At 37.6% G+C, this 17,503-nt stretch overlaps 1 protein-coding gene and 1 non-coding gene across 2 annotated transcripts; one reads left to right on the top strand and one right to left on the bottom strand.

Moving 5' to 3' along the window:
- Positions 1–10,723: 10,723 nt before the first annotated feature.
- On the bottom strand, positions 10,724–13,498 carry LOC148574784 (uncharacterized). The gene is made up of 2 exons (XM_088504486.1): positions 11,963–13,498; positions 10,724–11,908 (listed from the first exon to the last, which is right to left on the bottom strand). The coding sequence occupies exons 1-2, from the start codon at positions 13,496–13,498 to the stop codon at positions 10,724–10,726; spliced, it is 2,721 nt and encodes a 906-aa protein (XP_088360612.1).
- LOC148574785 (small nucleolar RNA R71) lies at positions 12,810–12,913 on the top strand. The gene has a single exon (XR_015906850.1). It is a non-coding gene; the product is annotated as a small nucleolar RNA R71 (small nucleolar RNA).
- Positions 13,499–17,503: the final 4,005 nt, after the last annotated feature.

Raw genomic sequence — 17,503 nt, forward strand, 5'->3', positions numbered from 1 at the left:
CCGGCGACTTCCTGGGCTGGTTTGGCAGCCCGTAACAACATGTAATTTCGAATATAATCAATTCTACAGTCTTTCAAACATACAAGGTATCAAATCAAATAAAATCAAATAATACTTTCTCATCCAATCCTTTCCAATCATATTTTCTCAATCTTAAGGCATTTCAAACATATTTCACAATTTTAAAATAAGTGAGTACCAAAAAATACTTTAATGCTTCAAAAATAGATATTCAAGTAAAATCAAACATTTTGGAATAATGCAAAACTTCATCAAAAAAAATATATATGGTCTCATGTATAGTTCCGAAAGTATAAACTTCATAAAAATGAATTATTTAATTCTAATAAATCAATTACTCTAATCAATTTAAAATTATTCAAGGCAAAGATAGTGAGTATAATTCAAAGATCATAATAGATATATATCAAAATAATTATAGATGCACAATCAAACAATTATAAATGTAAAGCCTACTCACAAATTGGTCTCAAGGGACCGAGGAGACCAAACCAGGAGTTCCAAAATAAAATGCGAAGAAGGTTGAAGTAGACTGGAATGAAAGAGCATGAATTTTTGGGCCGGGGCAGTAGAAAGTTGCGGCTGCGACAACATAAGCTTTATTCCTACCAATATATGCACAAATCAAGATAGCAATGACAACATCATCGCTGGCAGCCCTAGTTGCAACAACATGGGACAACCACAGTAAAAATGATAGCAAATCCAACAAGAGCAAAGGCAGAAAGGGAATCAAGATAGGACAGAGTCAATAATAGAGCTTTACAGCAAGACAAGGCAGAACAAGATTAGTCTTACCAAAGGAAACAAGGGGATGGAGCATCGGCAGCTCCGATAATCCTCACCGGCAAGGACAGAACCGGCAGAAGCAAAGCGAAGCTAGGGCAAACTTGCAGAGTTTCCGACGGTGGCTGCGGCGATGTCAGTGTGGTTCTTGGCGACCAGAGGCGCGGTGCTGCAGCCTGCAACAACGGCAGAGGCGTACCAGCTCCCCCTCCTCGGGAGACTCTCCTCTCTCTGACCATTGTGTTTCTCTCTCCTCTGCGAGCTCCTCTCTCTCTCTTCAAAGCCCCATACCTGCAACCGTGACGGCAACGACGAAGTTCCCCTTCCAATGGCAGGGACAAACTCCAGGGGTGACGACGAGGACGGCGGGACAGCACCTCCTCCCTCGCACTTCTTCCTTTCTCCTTCTCCCATTCCCTGTTTTGATCTCATTCTCCCTCTCCCTTCCTCCCCTCTCTTCGCCCCGATCATCACTCTCTCTGCTTCTCCTGTGTGTGCTCATAGCATGTGAGGTGAGAGTTGAGAGTGTTGTTAATTTTAATAAAAATAGAGGATAGAATAGTAATTGAAAATTAAAATTAATTATTTTGGAATATCCTTTATTTATAAACCCATCAATTAGTTTTAATTAGATATTCTAATTTAAAAAAAAATTAGAGATAATTTAATTAATTTTCTTAGTTCATAAAAATAAATTTAAATATCTTTAATAAAATGATTTCTATAATAAAAAGCTCAATTTAGTAAAATAATACATAACTCATTCATAATTTAAAAATTTCTAAAAATAAGAGGTGTTATATTATTTTTTTCTGAAATTAAAACTTTTGGAGGTGAATGGCAGCCTAACACATTAAAAAAAATCTGTAAAAACATTTCACGCAATTTTTTTATTACGAAAGTCTTGGTAGTTTGGAAACCATCGAACTTTTGGAAATTTAGTTGAGTTATTAAAGATTGATTTTATGAATTTAAGGGTTATTATTTTTTGAAACAATAGTTATACAACCAAGTGATTTAGCTAACCAAGTTCAATAAAGTGATTTATATATTTGTGTCGCTAATGTGTAACAGACTTTTAACGTAAAAGGCTTCTTTCTCTGCATTTTTTTGCATTTCTCTGCTACTTCTTCTCCTCCTCTTCCTCCTCATTTTTTCTTATTTTTTCTCATTTTTCTCTTTCATTATCGCCGTCGTCACTACCACCACACCACCGACTCCTCCTCATCCTCCTTTTTCTTTTTTCATTTGAATTTCTTCAATCTCCTCCTCCTCATCAAAATTAAATCTAGAATGTATCAAAATTACATAATGATGACGATACACAAACAAACCCAGAATGCATCAAAATTAAATCTAGAATATACTGAAATTACATAATAATGGCGATACACAAACAAACTCGGTTCAAAATAAATGCAACTTATTTAAATTCAGAATGCATTGAACTTACTTAATGATGACGACACACAAACAAACTCACTTCAAAACAATCACAGACCAAGTGCACCTTATTTAAATCCAGAATGAACCGAAATCACTTAATGATAATTCAAAAATCCTCCTTCTTCATTATCGTCATCATCTTTTTCTTTTCTTATTTATCTTCTCCTACTTGTTTTAACTTCTCATTATTATTCTCATTTTCTTTCTTAACAAGAATAAAAATAAGAAAAAAGTCAAACAAAAAAATACATAATGCTACAAAATCAGTAAAAAGAGAAAGAACCTACATTCATTCAACTAAATCATATTACAATACACATGTTCATTCAAGTTTAATATGAGAAGCAATGTTCCTAAAAAAAATAAGAGCAAAAGAAAAAAGAAAGAAAGAGAAAAGAATATAAAGAAAAAATGCAACATTAAAAAAGATATTTTTGTATCTTTGTAGCAAAATTTTAATGTCAAAACTAAAAAATATGTATGTTATTATTAAGAAATTTTTCTTGATTTTACACGCATGCTGTGTGAGTGAATTTTGTTGAATTTGAACCAATTTGATTGGACTTGCCCACTTGATTACCAAAAAATTTAGATGTGTAGTGAAATTATTTTTGAAATTTATTTAAAAAAGAATATTAAAATACAATTTATGACAAACTGAATTTAATTAGTAAGAGTTCTTGAATATTATTTCAAATAATTGAGCATTGCAAGTGATTTGAAATTTAAAATTGAAGTGATTACAGGATAAAGGAAATTGAAACATTAATCCATTTATTTTAAGATTTAATGCTCCATTTATATAGATTAAATTAAATGAAGTGAAGTCTCCTAATTTCCTAAATGAAAGTAATTATTCGAACTCAGTTGTGATCCAAGGAGTAAAATTCCATGGTAATTTAGAACAATTTCCTTCAACAACATCTAATCCTTATTTCTAATTTTTCTTTTAATTTTTATAGAAAATCCTAAACTACTCTTACCTTTAATTATGCATGTGGATTTTTTGGCTTGATGATATTGAATTTTATTCTTGACAAGGATAGTAGTTCTATTCTGCTTGTTCATTGTTATTGATATTTTGTAGGAACGATAGTTTTATTCTTCTCATGATAAAAAAGGTGGTTTTGTCCTGCTCATAATATGACGATGATGATTCATATGTCCATCATAACTCGGTTACACATTATAGTTTGGCTATAAATATTATAGATCGATTATCACTAACAAACATCAAATAAATATCAAAACGCTCTGATATGCCATTATTCCTCATTAAAGTAAATTACTCGGGAACATAATTATTGATACTTCATCCCAAATATAAAAAGCAGGTAGGACATTTGATTTAGGACTTACTTTTTGAGTACAAAACTTATAATTCACTCACTGAATTGAGCGTCAGAGTATCTTTTTGCAGGTGCCCACCCTTTTGTATTCTTGGTACCGAGGTATAACTCATCCCGACAAAAGCTTGGAGGTAATTGCCGGAGAACGAGCTTATACCACAACCAAATCACAGAAGAACAATTGGCGCTCACCGTGGAGCCGAGAAAAAAAACACCTTTTTTTAGGCTCATAAACTTTCAGATTTGTTTAGGGCTGACCAACCTTCCCCGACGCCATCAAAGCTTCTTCGTATGGTAACGGAATTACAACATACTAATCAACGCATGGTAGATGAAAATCAAAGAATGGCGAATCAGATAGCCGAGCTAACCGGGCTCGGATAACTCATAATAATGATCACAACGAACAATCATATGATCAAGAAGCAAATTCCGATTCAACACATGTTTCTGAAACTCAGCAACTAGAGGAGGACCAACCAGCCAATGAAGACGACGAATTGGACAATGCAGTTGGACCATTTACGACAGATGTCATGAATTTTCAATTGCCAAAAAACCTTGCATTACTGATAAAGAGAATTCTTGTATGGTTCGGAATCAATCAAAACTAGAATCAATTCGTTGGTAGCATAGTCTAAACCAACAATGAATTCTCACAATCAAATAATAAATGTCACAAAACAAAATATAAACCGAGAGTATTTAACTCCCGGGTCGTCTTCCCTAGGAGTTAAAATGAAATGTATAATCTTTGGCTATGGAGGAGAGAGCATGGGGAATTGGGAATGAAAGCAAGAGAGCAAAAAATGTACATAGCAAGAAAGTAAATGAACATGCAAGGAATGTGAATGGCAACGCTTGGCAAGAATTGGGTAATCTAGACTTCCTATCCTAGTTGTTGATCACAAACATGGCAATTGTGTGGAAGCAATACAAACTAGTCAATCCTCCTCGAGAATTAGTCAAAAGGTGTAATTGATCTCAATCTATAAGTCCTAGTCAACTCACTAATTACTTAGTGAAAGACTAGCGTTGATGCGCATAAACTAGTTATGCTACGATTTAGGAAATTGCACGATCGGCAAAATTCCTTCCGGCAAGTGCACCGGTTATCGTCAAGTAAAAACTCACAATAGAGTGAGGTCGAATCCCACAAGGATTGGTTGAGTGAGCAATTCGGATTAGAAGTGTGTTCTAGTTGAGCGGAATCAAGATTTAGATGAGAATTGCGGAATGTAAAATTGGCGGGAAACGTAAATGACAAGAAATTTAAATGGCGGAATCTTAAATTGCATGAATTAAAGAGCAGAAGCTAAATTGCTGAAATTAAAAGGGAATGGGGGTGATTGCATGAATTGAGTTGCAGAATGTAAAGAGAAAGTGGAAATCAGAAATGGGGAATTCATTGGGTTATAGGAGATATTGAGATCTCCGAATCAAAACATGTTTATCTCTTCCTCAACCAATGCGTTCATTGAATTTTGCTTGGCAATCTTATATGATTGGATCCCAATCCCTTGGCTCACCAATTCTCTCTAAAAACAAACAAATTCCCAATCCCTTGGTTTAAATGTTCATAAGAAGAGATGATGCTCGATCACTGATTATACCACACAGTTTCATGAACCACAATTTGGTAGGATTACATGTCACAATATCCACCCAAACCCCAATCCAATTCACTGTGAGAAAGCTTCTCTAGCATGAATCCTCCATTCCTTTCCCAAGGTTCCGAAGGATTCCAATTATGGGTAGTTTCTTTCCCAAGACAACTACCCAATGGAATTAGATCGAGAAGCTTTCTAACAAAATTCAAGAGAAAAGATTGAAGAAGAAGATAAACTATTATTGATTCATTGAATTACAATAGAGCTCCCTAACCCAATGAAAGGGGGTTTAGTGAGTCATAGCTCTGAATTCAATTACAAAGATATGAAAACTAGCCAAAATGAAAAGATAAAAGTCCCCTGGTTACTTAAATTCTATCCTATTTATACACTTTCTATATTGAGCTTCTGTTGTGTTTCTTGGGCTTTGAGGCCTCTCCCTGCTTTCCTTTTGCTTTGGGTTTATGATCCATAATCTTGATGAGGCTGCTGATCCAAATTCTGTAACATTCATTGAGCCAACTTAGTGATAATCAAATAATGACACATGACTCAACAAATTGAAATTTCAGACTCATCAATCCTTCAGGCCCAAATCCCATAAACCATGATATTCAATTGGGTTTCATACCAGAGTAAGTTTAAGTTAATGTTTGTGCTCAAATACTAACTTAAACCGCAATATTTTTGGCCTAGAAACCTTTTCCAAAAGTGGTGTTTAAGTTGCAGTTTAAGCTTAAACTGCAGCTTAAACGCCAGACACTTCCAGTGATGCCTTTTGTGGAAGCACGTTTAAGCTTCAGTTTTAGGTTAAACTGAAGCTTAAACGTGGAAATGGAAGAAGGCAGCCCTGGAGGGTCACTTAGTCGAACACGTTTAAGCTTCAGTTTAAGGTTAAACTGAAGCTTAAACGTGGAGATAGGAAAGGCAGCCCTGGAGGTCGAACACGTTTAAGCTCCAGTTTAAGGTTAAACTGGAGCTTAAACGTGGAAATAGAGAAAGCCATCTGGGAGGTCGAACACGTTTAAGCTCCAGTTTAAGGTTAAACTGGAGCTTAAACGTGGAAGCTGAGAAAGGTAGCCCTGGAGGTGTCGAACACGTTTAAGCTCCAGTTTAAGGTTAAACTGGAGCTTAAACGTGGAAATGGAGAAAGCAACCCTGGAGGAGAAAACTTGGTCGAACACGTTTAAGCTCCAGTTTAAGGTTAAACTGGAGCTTAAACGTGGAAATGGCTCCCTGGTGCATTTCCCATTTCTGGCGTTTAACCTCCAGTTTAAGGTTAAACTGGAGGTTAAACGTGGAAATGCTTCCTGAGTGGAATTCTCATTCTGGTGTTTAACCTCCAGTTTAAGGTTAAACTGGAGGTTAAACGTGGAAATGCTTCTTTGGTGAGACTTTCATTCTGGCGTTTAACCTCCAGTTTAAGGTTAAACTGGAGGTTAAACTTCAATTTCAGCATTTCTTAGCCTTCATGATTCTGGCGTTTAAGCTCCAGTTTAAGCTTAAACTGGAACTTAAACTCCACATGTGATATTCAAGCTTCCTTTATTGATTTTGTTGCTTCCTTGCCTAGCCTCTTCTTTCCTGAAATCATCCAAACAATTGCATCAAAGTCTTGCAAAATTTCATGAGAATTCTTCCATTCATAGCATTCAAGTAATATAACTAAAACTCATGGAATTTGCATCAAAATCATACTGTTTGGATGGTTCATTGCTTTGTTATTCATTTAACCATTCTTGGTTACTTTAAGCTCAAGAAAATGCATAAAACAACTAAAACTAACAGAAAAATGCTAGTGAAACTAGCCTAAGATGCCTTGGCATCACAACACCAAACTTAATACTTGCTTGTCCCTAAGAAAGTCCTGAGTTATTTGAGAAGAAAGTATGAAACAGAAAGCAATTACATTGGCTATATTAGCAAGCATTTTGAAGTTCATCAGAAGGGTTTTATGCAGAAAGTTGCAGCATCACTTTTTCATTCTTATCAGGTAAGATTATCACTTTTTCATTGCATCCATCAAACACTGCTATGGCCTCTTGTTATTCTTATGTCCTTAGCACTTTTCTCTTCTTTGTTTTTTCTTTTCTTTTTCTTAGAGCTCCTTTGCTCCTTGTTTGCTTGGTGTCATGTGTTGCACAAGCCTTTGGCATTTTCTTTTTCTTATCAGTGCACTACACATATCCACTACAGGCATTTTAGTTCACATTTCTTCTTGAGACATTGGTACCCAGCACCTCTTTGTGTGACTAAATGTTTTGTATTTAGGTTGCTCTTGATAATGGACTTTTGGTTGATAATCCCGGGTTAGTTAACCCAAGTTACCAAGTGTTGAAACACTCCTCTGAACCTATACATCCAAGCATATCCTTAATACATAAACACCACAGGCATTTGTCTCAGAAGTTCAAACCATTGGTGCCTAGCTTATTTTCTCAATTTTTTTTTTTTGCTTTTTGGTTGCCCTTTTTCAGTGGCTTTTTCTTCTTCTTTTTCTTTCTTTTTCATGGCCAAAGACATTTATTCATCAAGATCCATAGACAGTTTTCAATTTCTACATAAAAAATGATAATTCTACACTCTATTTCCAGTGATCTGACTTAAACAATCAAGCATGCATACCACCACTTAATTCTACTTGATTTGTCACTAATTGAGCCAAGTTACTTTTGTTCAAACTTTTCTTTTATTTTTGGAAACAGAACAAGCATGGCAAGCATTTGATTAAGAAGGTGAAGTTATATCCAAACATCAAGGCATTCACTTTATTCAAAGCAATAAACAGACACTCATACTAAAAACTCCACATAACGCTTAAATGACTTATGATGAAAGAAAGCTCATAACGACAATTCACCAATTATAATTTGATTATTAAGGAACGAGACCACCTCTTATTTATTGCTTGGTTCTTCTTAATTCTTGGGATCCTGCTTCTTCTTGCTTCCTGCCTCTTTTTGACCACTTGTGCTTCCTTTGTCTTTTCTTATGATCTTTTTCCAGAATCCAGCCTTTTTCATTGTTTCTTCCACTCCTTTTTCAAGGATCATTGCCTTGTTTATTTCTCCTTCTTTCCTCCCTTTGAAATACTCATCAAAAGCTGGGAATGCTGGGTCCATCTTGTGTAGATGTTCCCCTATGTAGTTAAGCTTGATTTGAGAACTGATGTTGTAATCAGCTTGAACTGAGTATCTTGCATTCTGTAAAGTGGTGGCTTCCTTGATTGCCAAGACATTGGCATCTTGGTGTTGGCATATGTGGCTGAAGGATTCCTGTAATTGTAAATTCTGTTCCCTTTGCAGATCTAAGAATCTTGATTCAAAGTTCCTTTGCATATCCATCATTTTTAGGTGAAAGTCCTCTTGTCTCTCCTGAGACCTCATGTATTGTTGAGACATTCCTTCTATGATTTCCTGCATTCTGCTCATATCCATGGGGTCTCTGGGAATTCGTTGTCTTCTTTCTGGAATTCCTTGCTCTTCTTACTCTTCTTCTCCGTCTTCTCCTTCCTGTCCTTCTTGTTCCGCTTCTTGCTCTGCTTCTGCTTGTTGCCCTTCTTCATTTCTTCTTTTTGTATGTCTTGGAGCAATTGGGCCAAGAGTCATTCTGTACGCAGTTATAGCCAATCCAGGATATAGCCAATTAGGTCTTTCATCTTCAAGTGGTACTTAGGCATCGATGCATAGTCTAATGATGGTGCTAGGGAAGTGGAGCCAGGATTCAGGGTCACTTTTCTCACTAAGCTCTTGTATCTGTTCAGCAATGAGTTTATGAACTTTAATCTCCCCTCCCACCATTATGCAATGTAGCAAGATGGCTCTTTTAGGGACTATTTCTGAAGAGTTTGCAGTGGGTAGGATGGATCTCCTAACTATTGCATACCACCCTTTAGCTTCCGGTGTTAGGTCTCCACTTCTCAAGACTCTTGGAGCCCCTCTTGTTTTTCTTACCCATTCAGCTCTGATGGCACAAAGGTCTTCAGCAATAGTTGTATAGTCAGGTTCTCCTATCATCCTTTCTTCATAACTTGCTTGGCTGAAATGTATGTTTTTCAGGCCAAGAGTTTTCATGATTGCTTTGGGACTGAAGTCAACTTCCACCCCTCTCACATAGCTTTTGTATGTGGGTTTCTTGGTTGAGTCTTCCCTCACTGCATTTGCATAGAACTCCTTCACCAAGTTGATGTTGATTTTAGTGATTGGCTTAGTCAGGAGCTCCCACTTCCTCTTTTTGATCTTCTCCCAAACACCTGGGAACTCATCCTTTTCAAGGTCAAAGGGAACCTCAGCTAGTACCCTTTTAGGTCTCATCCATTCGGCTTGAATTTCATGGAAAACTGATTTGTATCTCCATGCATCGAATTCCCTGTTCTCCTCCATTGGTTGCTTGTCTTTCCTTCTTTTGTGGCTAGATGAGGCTGCCATTGGCTCTTTAGTTTTGGTAAGTGACAAGCTAAAGTTGACAAGGTGAAGCAAGAAGTGTTGTTGGAGGTGTGGTGAGGTTGTTTTCGGCAAAAGATAGTTATGCTATGATGAAAGAAAATGTGCATGAAGGAGATTTGGTGGTGTGGAACTCGTTCCTCAAGTGGTTCTTTATAGTGCCCGTAAGTGAAAAATGGACGGCTAGGGTGGTTTGTGAAGGGTGGCTTGATGGTTAATATATGAATTAAGGAGAAGGGCGAATTGCTTTTCATTTTCTTGGAAGTATTCTGGGTGCATTAGGTTGTACATGTAGCTATCTTTTCTTGCAGAACTTCCTTTTCCCATGTGTTAGTTTCAAAGACTTGTGAACTTTCTTTTTGACCAAGCACCGTACCTCCCTTTGTCTTTTTCCTCCATTTTTGACTTTTCTTTTGTACCTGCACAAACAAACAAGTTTGCTATCATTTTTCGGTCCATGTGAATGATGAATAGTACTTGCACATGTAAATCAATGATTGACTTCATGAGCTTATAGCCGTGACTTTTGTATGTATGCACACTTATTACTGAACACCAAACTTAGTGTTTGGTAAAGTCTCCTGATGACATGAAATCCATATTGGTTGTCCTTAATGAATGTGCATAATTCTAATAAATCATAGTCACTTTGGCTCTTTGATTCTAAACAAATTTACTACCCTAAGTAATTGAAACCAAAGTATTAAAACATGCGAATGGTATACTTGTCATGAATTTCGAAATCCAGAGGAACTTCTTGCTTTTCATGAACCGTGTTCAAAGAGGAACACCAAACTTAATGTTTGGTTGTGCACTTTGAATGAAAAATTGAATGCATTTTGAATAAAATTTGGGTTGCCTTCAGGCACACCAAACTTAGAGACAAATTGTATTTTACATGCAATGTTTAGTGCACTCTTTCAGCAGTTGTCCTGAGGATTCAAGTTCATGCATAAGAAACCATGCTTTATTAAATGCACAACAAAACAAAAAAAGTAAGGATATTAAAACATGGGTTGCCTCCCATGAAGCGCTTCTTTAACGTCACTAGCTTGACGGTTGTCCCTGGCTAGGGTGGATTGTAGTGCTTGACGTCTTCTCCTCTCACTATGAAAACGTCCCCACTTGATTCCTTCATGACCTCTAAATGTTCCATAGAAAGAACTTTCCTGATTGTGAACACTTGAGGGAGCTGGGAAGGAATGGTTTTGAGGCCAGGTGGGATTGGCAGATAATGACTTGATATCACTTTATCTCCCGGAGAAAAACCTTCAGTGGGAATTTTCTTGTTTCTCCACCCTCTTGGCAATTTCCCTATCATTCTTCCCTTTCTCTTGAGGATTTCTTCATTGACCCTTATTCCAGGAGGATCCTTCTGATCTGTTTCCATTGATTCTTGTGGCTTTAACTCTTGCAACTCTTGTTTGCCTTCCAAGGACTGTTTTAGAGTTTCAGCTGCTGGATTACTTTCCTCCAAACACAGATGGCTACTATCATCCTTAGGCTTTTCAGGTTCTGGTTCAGGCTCAGATGCAGGTTTGAAAACTTTGAAAATGAGCTGTTCATCATGTATTCTCAGAATTAGCTCTCCTTGTTCTACATCTATGAGCGCTCTAGTAGTGGCTAGAAATGGTCTGCCCAGAATGATAGGGTGTAAGTAGCTTTCCTCCATGTCCAAAATGACAAAGTCTGTGGGGAAGTAATAATCTCCCACTTTCACCAGCACATTCTCAACTACCCCTTCAGCTTGCTTCTGAGTTTTGTCAGCCAGTTGTATGATTACATCAGTGGATCTCACCTCATTCAGTTGTAGCCTCTTCATAAGAGTTAGAGGCATCACATTTATGCTAGCTCTTAGATCACAGAATCCTCTGTCAATTTTTGTTTCCCCTATGATGCAAGGGATATGAAAACTTCCTGGGTCTGTTTTCTTAGAGACTGTGTCCTTCTTGATGAGGGCACTGCATTCTTTGTTCATTGTTACCGTTTGTCCTCCCTTCAAAACTCTTTTCTTGCTCAACAATTCCTTTAAATACTTGATGTGTGTAGGCATTTGATGGAGAATTTCAAGAAAAGGAATATTGATATGGAGAGACTTAAATGTCTCTAAAAACCTTGAATAGGTTTTCCCTTTTTCACCTCCTCCTAACCTCTGAGGAAATGGTGCTTTTGGTTGGTATGTTTCCATCGTGCCTTTTTGCAGTTCCTTGGCTTGCTCAGTTTCACTTTCCTGCTTAGCTTCCTCCACACTTTCCTTCAAGATTTCTGGCTCCTGTTTTGAGGGTCTGATTCCTTCTTCTTCTGAGACTTCCTTCAATATAGTGATGGCCTTGCAGTCTTCCCATCTCACTCCCTTTTGTTCCCCTTTAGGATTCTTTTTCGTGTCACTAGGGAACACTGCAGTGGACTTGGGGGCTTGTTGGGATAGCTCTCCTACTTGAGACTCCATCCTCTTTAGTCTTTCACCATGGTCCCTTAAGGTGGATCTCACCTCATCCCTAAAGCTTTTCAACTCACTTACGTCCTGACCCATGTTTGCCAGCCTTCCTTCTATCCTGTTTAATTGATCTTGAAATTGTTGGTTCGGATTAGGTTGGGTAGGTTGATTATTTTGGCCATGATATGATGGTTGGGAGTAAGTGTTTTGTGTGGCTTGGTATGATCTTTGGTTGGAGTTTTGGTATGTGGACTTGTTATGTTGGTTTTGCTGGTTTCCCCACCCAAAGTTTGGGTGGTTTTTCCAGCCTGGGTTGTAAGTGTTGGAATGTGGATCATATGATTGCCTTTGTTGATTTCCTACATAATTGGCCTCTTCCCAATCACCTCCTTCAGTGCTTTCTTCCTCTTTCTCTTGTGTGTGTATTGCAGCCACTTGCTTTGTTTCTAATTTCCTGGTGAGCTCTGCTAGTTGCTTGGCAAACACCTTGTTTTGGGCTAGAATTGTATCAACATGGTTCAGCTCCATGACTCCCTTAGTGTTGTGTCTCTCTGATGCATAGTAGTACTCATTCTCAGCCACTGTCTCAATCACTTCAATGGCTTCTTCCACAGTCTTTTTCCTGTTCAATGAACCTCCTGATGAATGGTCTACAGCCTTCCTTGATTCATAAGAAAGTCCATCATAGAAAATGTGCAATTGCACCCAGTCATGGAACATGTCTGGTGGGCATTTCCTTGTCAAATCCTTGAACCTCTCCCATGCTTCGTAGAGAGTTTCACCATCTTGTTGTCTAAAAGTCTGAACCTCAGATCGAAGCCTATTGACCTTTTGTGGGGGGTAGAAATGTGCCAGAAACTTGCTTTCCACCTCGTCCCATGTTGTTAGGCTCCCCCTTGGGAATGATTCCAGCCACTTAGCTGCCTTGTCCCTAAGTGAAAATGGGAACAAAAGCAGTTTATAGGCATCTTCCTGTACTCCATTGGACTTCACAGTGTCACAAATTCTCAGGAATTTTGTGAGGTGTTGGTTTGGATCTTCATTAGCACTCCCACCAAATGAACAATGATTCTCCACAAGTGATATTAACTGTGGTCTGAGCTCAAAATTGTTGGCCTGAATGGGTGGTTTCTGAATGCTGCTACCACAATTCCCAGATGTTGGGTTTATGTATGAACCAAGAACCCTCCTCTCAGGAATGGCATTGTTTCCATCAGCTCTCTCATGGTTGTGAACTTCTCTATCCATGTTGAGATCTAGAGCTTCCTCAAAATTGTCCTCAGATTCTCCTTCAGATTCTTCTTCTCCCAGTACTCTCTTCCCTCTTGCTTCCCTTCTAAGTCTATGAAGGGTCCTCTCTGGTTCGGTATATGGAGGAGTTGATGTCTCTCCTCTCCTACCTGTCATACAAGAACACAGCACAGGCAACAAACAAGTGAAATACTCTTGGTTAATGGAAGAGTATGGTTAGAGCAGTTGAGGAATTAATTCAAAGAGTTAGTGAGTCAGTGAGTTAGTTGCTTGAATTTAAAGGCATAAAGAAAGAAAGCATGTAACAGAGTGCAGAAATTAAAATTCAACAAGTAACTTGTACTGAATTAATCAAAACAAAAAAAATGCTCAATCTAGTTAACTTCCAATTTGAGAATTGTCAATCGAAAACCAATCCCCGGCAACGGCGCCATAAACTTGATGCGCATAAACTAGTTATGCTACGATTTAGGAAATTGTACGATCGGCAAAATTCCTTCCGGCAAGTGCACCGGTTATCGTCAAGTAAAAACTCACAATAGAGTGAGGTCGAATCCCACAAGGATTGGTTGAGTGAGCAATTCGGATTAGAAGTGTGTTCTAGTTGAGCGGAATCAAGATTTAGATGAGAATTGCGGAATGTAAAATTGGCGGGAAACGTAAATGACAAGAAATTTAAATGGCGGAATCTTAAATTGCATGAATTAAAGAGCAGAAGCTAAATTGCTGAAATTAAAAGGGAATGGGGGTGATTGCATGAATTGAGTTGCAGAATGTAAAGAGAAAGTGGAAATCAGAAATGGGGAATTCATTGGGTTATAGGAGATATTGAGATCTCCGAATCAAAACATGTTTATCTCTTCCTCAACCAATGCGTTCATTGAATTTTGCTTGGCAATCTTATATGATTGGATCCCAATCCCTTGGCTCACCAATTCTCTCTAAAAACAAACAAATTCCCAATCCCTTGGTTTAAATGTTCATAAGAAGAGATGATGCTCGATCACTGATTATACCACACAGTTTCATGAACCACAATTTGGTAGGATTACATGTCACAATATCCACCCAAACCCCAATCCAATTCACTGTGAGAAAGCTTCTCTAGCATGAATCCTCCATTCCTTTCCCAAGGTTCCGAAGGATTCCAATTATGGGTAGTTTCTTTCCCAAGACAACTACCCAATGGAATTAGATCGAGAAGCTTTCTAACAAAATTCAAGAGAAAAGATTGAAGAAGAAGATAAACTATTATTGATTCATTGAATTACAATAGAGCTCCCTAACCCAATGAAAGGGGGTTTAGTGAGTCATAGCTCTGAATTCAATTACAAAGATATGAAAACTAGCCAAAATGAAAAGATAAAAGTCCCCTGGTTACTTAAATTCTATCCTATTTATACACTTTCTATATTGAGCTTCTGTTGTGTTTCTTGGGCTTTGAGGCCTCTCCCTGCTTTCCTTTTGCTTTGGGTTTATGATCCATAATCTTGATGAGGCTGCTGATCCAAATTCTGTAACATTCATTGAGCCAACTTAGTGATAATCAAATAATGACACATGACTCAACAAATTGAAATTTCAGACTCATCAATCCTTCAGGCCCAAATCCCATAAACCATGATATTCAATTGGGTTTCATACCAGAGTAAGTTTAAGTTAATGTTTGTGCTCAAATACTAACTTAAACCGCAATATTTTTGGCCTAGAAACCTTTTCCAAGAGTGGTGTTTAAGTTGCAGTTTAAGCTTAAACTGCAGCTTAAACGCCAGACACTTCCAGTGATGCCTTTTGTGGAAGCACGTTTAAGCTTCAGTTTTAGGTTAAACTGAAGCTTAAACGTGGAAATGGAAGAAGGCAGCCCTGGAGGGTCACTTAGTCGAACACGTTTAAGCTTCAGTTTAAGGTTAAACTGAAGCTTAAACGTGGAGATAGGAAAGGCAGCCCTGGAGGTCGAACACGTTTAAGCTCCAGTTTAAGGTTAAACTGGAGCTTAAACGTGGAAATAGAGAAAGCCATCTGGGAGGTCGAACACGTTTAAGCTCCAGTTTAAGGTTAAACTGGAGCTTAAACGTGGAAGCTGAGAAAGGTAGCCCTGGAGGTGTCGAACACGTTTAAGCTCCAGTTTAAGGTTAAACTGGAGCTTAAACGTGGAAATGGAGAAAGCAACCCTGGAGGAGAAAACTTGGTCGAACACGTTTAAGCTCCAGTTTAAGGTTAAACTGGAGCTTAAACGTGGAAATGGCTCCCTGGTGCATTTCCCATTTCTGGCGTTTAACCTCCAGTTTAAGGTTAAACTGGAGGTTAAACGTGGAAATGCTTCCTGAGTGGAATTCTCATTCTGGTGTTTAACCTCCAGTTTAAGGTTAAACTGGAGGTTAAACGTGGAAATGCTTCTTTAGTGAGACTTTCATTCTGGCGTTTAACCTCCAGTTTAAGGTTAAACTGGAGGTTAAACTTCAATTTCAGCATTTCTTAGCCTTCATGATTCTGGCGTTTAAGCTCCAGTTTAAGCTTAAACTGGAACTTAAACTCCACATGTGATATTCAAGCTTCCTTTATTGATTTTGTTGCTTCCTTGCCTAGCCTCTTCTTTCCTGAAATCATCCAAACAATTGCATCAAAGTCTTGCAAAATTTCATGAGAATTCTTCCATTCATAGCATTCAAGTAATATAACTAAAACTCATGGAATTTGCATCAAAATCATACTGTTTGGATGGTTCATTGCTTTGTTATTCATTTAACCATTCTTGGTTACTTTAAGCTCAAGAAAATGCATAAAACAACTAAAACTAACAGAAAAATGCTAGTGAAACTAGCCTAAGATGCCTTGGCATCAAGCGTCAATGGAAACCAAATCAATTAACCATTCTCACACAATGCGGAATGGACATCCACAACTCAATTCCACCGAAACATCCAATTTCTCAACCAAGAGTGTGAAAATTAAACATGCTAAAAATTAAACATCAAAGCAAATAAAAGTCAACACAATAAAAGTCAAAGCAAGTAAAATTAAAGTGCAAGAAAGGAAACTTAAAATGCAAAAAACCTCTTGGCAAGTAATTGAAGGCTAAGGCTACCTATCCTAGTCATTGACCATAAACATATGATGGTTATGAAGAGTTAATCCTACTTAGTCAACCTTACATCAAAGATAAGTCAATTAGGCATAGTTAATTTCAATCCCTAAATCCTATGTCAATACTAAGGGGTCACATAGAGTCAAGGGAAACCAAATCAACTAACTCACTCTAATATATTAAACAAGAATGCACATCAATGACTCAAGGATCACCAAAGACAACAATTTCAAGCCAAGAGTGGAGAAAAAGTAAGTAAAAACTAAGCCAAGCATTTTATCAAACACTTGGTGTGTATGAGAATAAAATAATATTAAAATGTATTAAAATAGATTCTAAAGCTACCAAAGCAAGAAAATAGCAATAACAACTAAAGAAAGCAATAAATGAACATAAAACATAAATTACATTAAATGTAAATTAAAATAACAAAGAGTGCTCATAAAATGAAAATAACAAAATAAAGGAAATAACAAGAGAAATGAAGAAGAGCAAAAAGGTAATAACAATAAATGACAAGAAAAAGTAAATAGAAACAAGAATTAAAAGTAGAAATTACAAGAAATTAAACTAAAGAACCCTAATTCTAGAGAGAGGGGGGATCTTCTCTCTCTAGAAACTAAGAGAAAACATAAAAAAAAACTAAACCTAATTGCCCCCCTTTATTTCTCTTCACTTTGGCCTTAAATAGCTTCAGAAAATGAGTTGGATTGGGTTTTGGAGGCCCAAAATTCGCCCCCAGCAATTTGTATTAATGAGCTCACGTGCACGGACCTGTGTGGACGCACAGACGCGTGCATCCGCAACATGCTGAAAATTGACCTGTGCAGATGTACAAGTACCTGTGCGTACGCATAGGTAGACTTATGTCCACTATAGCAAATTGCATATCATTTTGAAGCCCCGAATGTTAGCTTTCAAATGCCGCTATAACCGCCTCATTTGGACCTCTGTAGCTCAAGTTATGACCACTTTAGTACAGAGAGGTCAGGGCTGACAGCTTTCCAAATCCTTCATTTCTTGAATTCTTCCACTTTGTATGCTTTCCTTCCACTTCCTCAAGCCATTCTTGCCTT

Source organism: Arachis ipaensis, chromosome B2 (assembly GCF_059453495.1).
Source record: "Arachis ipaensis isolate K30076 ecotype BB chromosome B2, ASM5945349v1, whole genome shotgun sequence".
Taxonomy (NCBI): Eukaryota; Viridiplantae; Streptophyta; class Magnoliopsida; order Fabales; family Fabaceae; genus Arachis; species Arachis ipaensis.

What these genes read in the sequence shown, in the direction of transcription:
- LOC148574784 (XM_088504486.1), bottom strand. Translation starts at nt 13,498, where the DNA reads ATGACAGGTAGGAGAGGAGAGACATCAACTCCTCCATATACCGAACCA. An exon ending in CCATCACTATATTGAAGGAA is followed by an intron (nt 11,909 to 11,962) that starts GTCTCAGAAGAA and finishes GAAATCTTGAAG; the next exon opens with GAAAGTGTGGAGGAAGCTAA.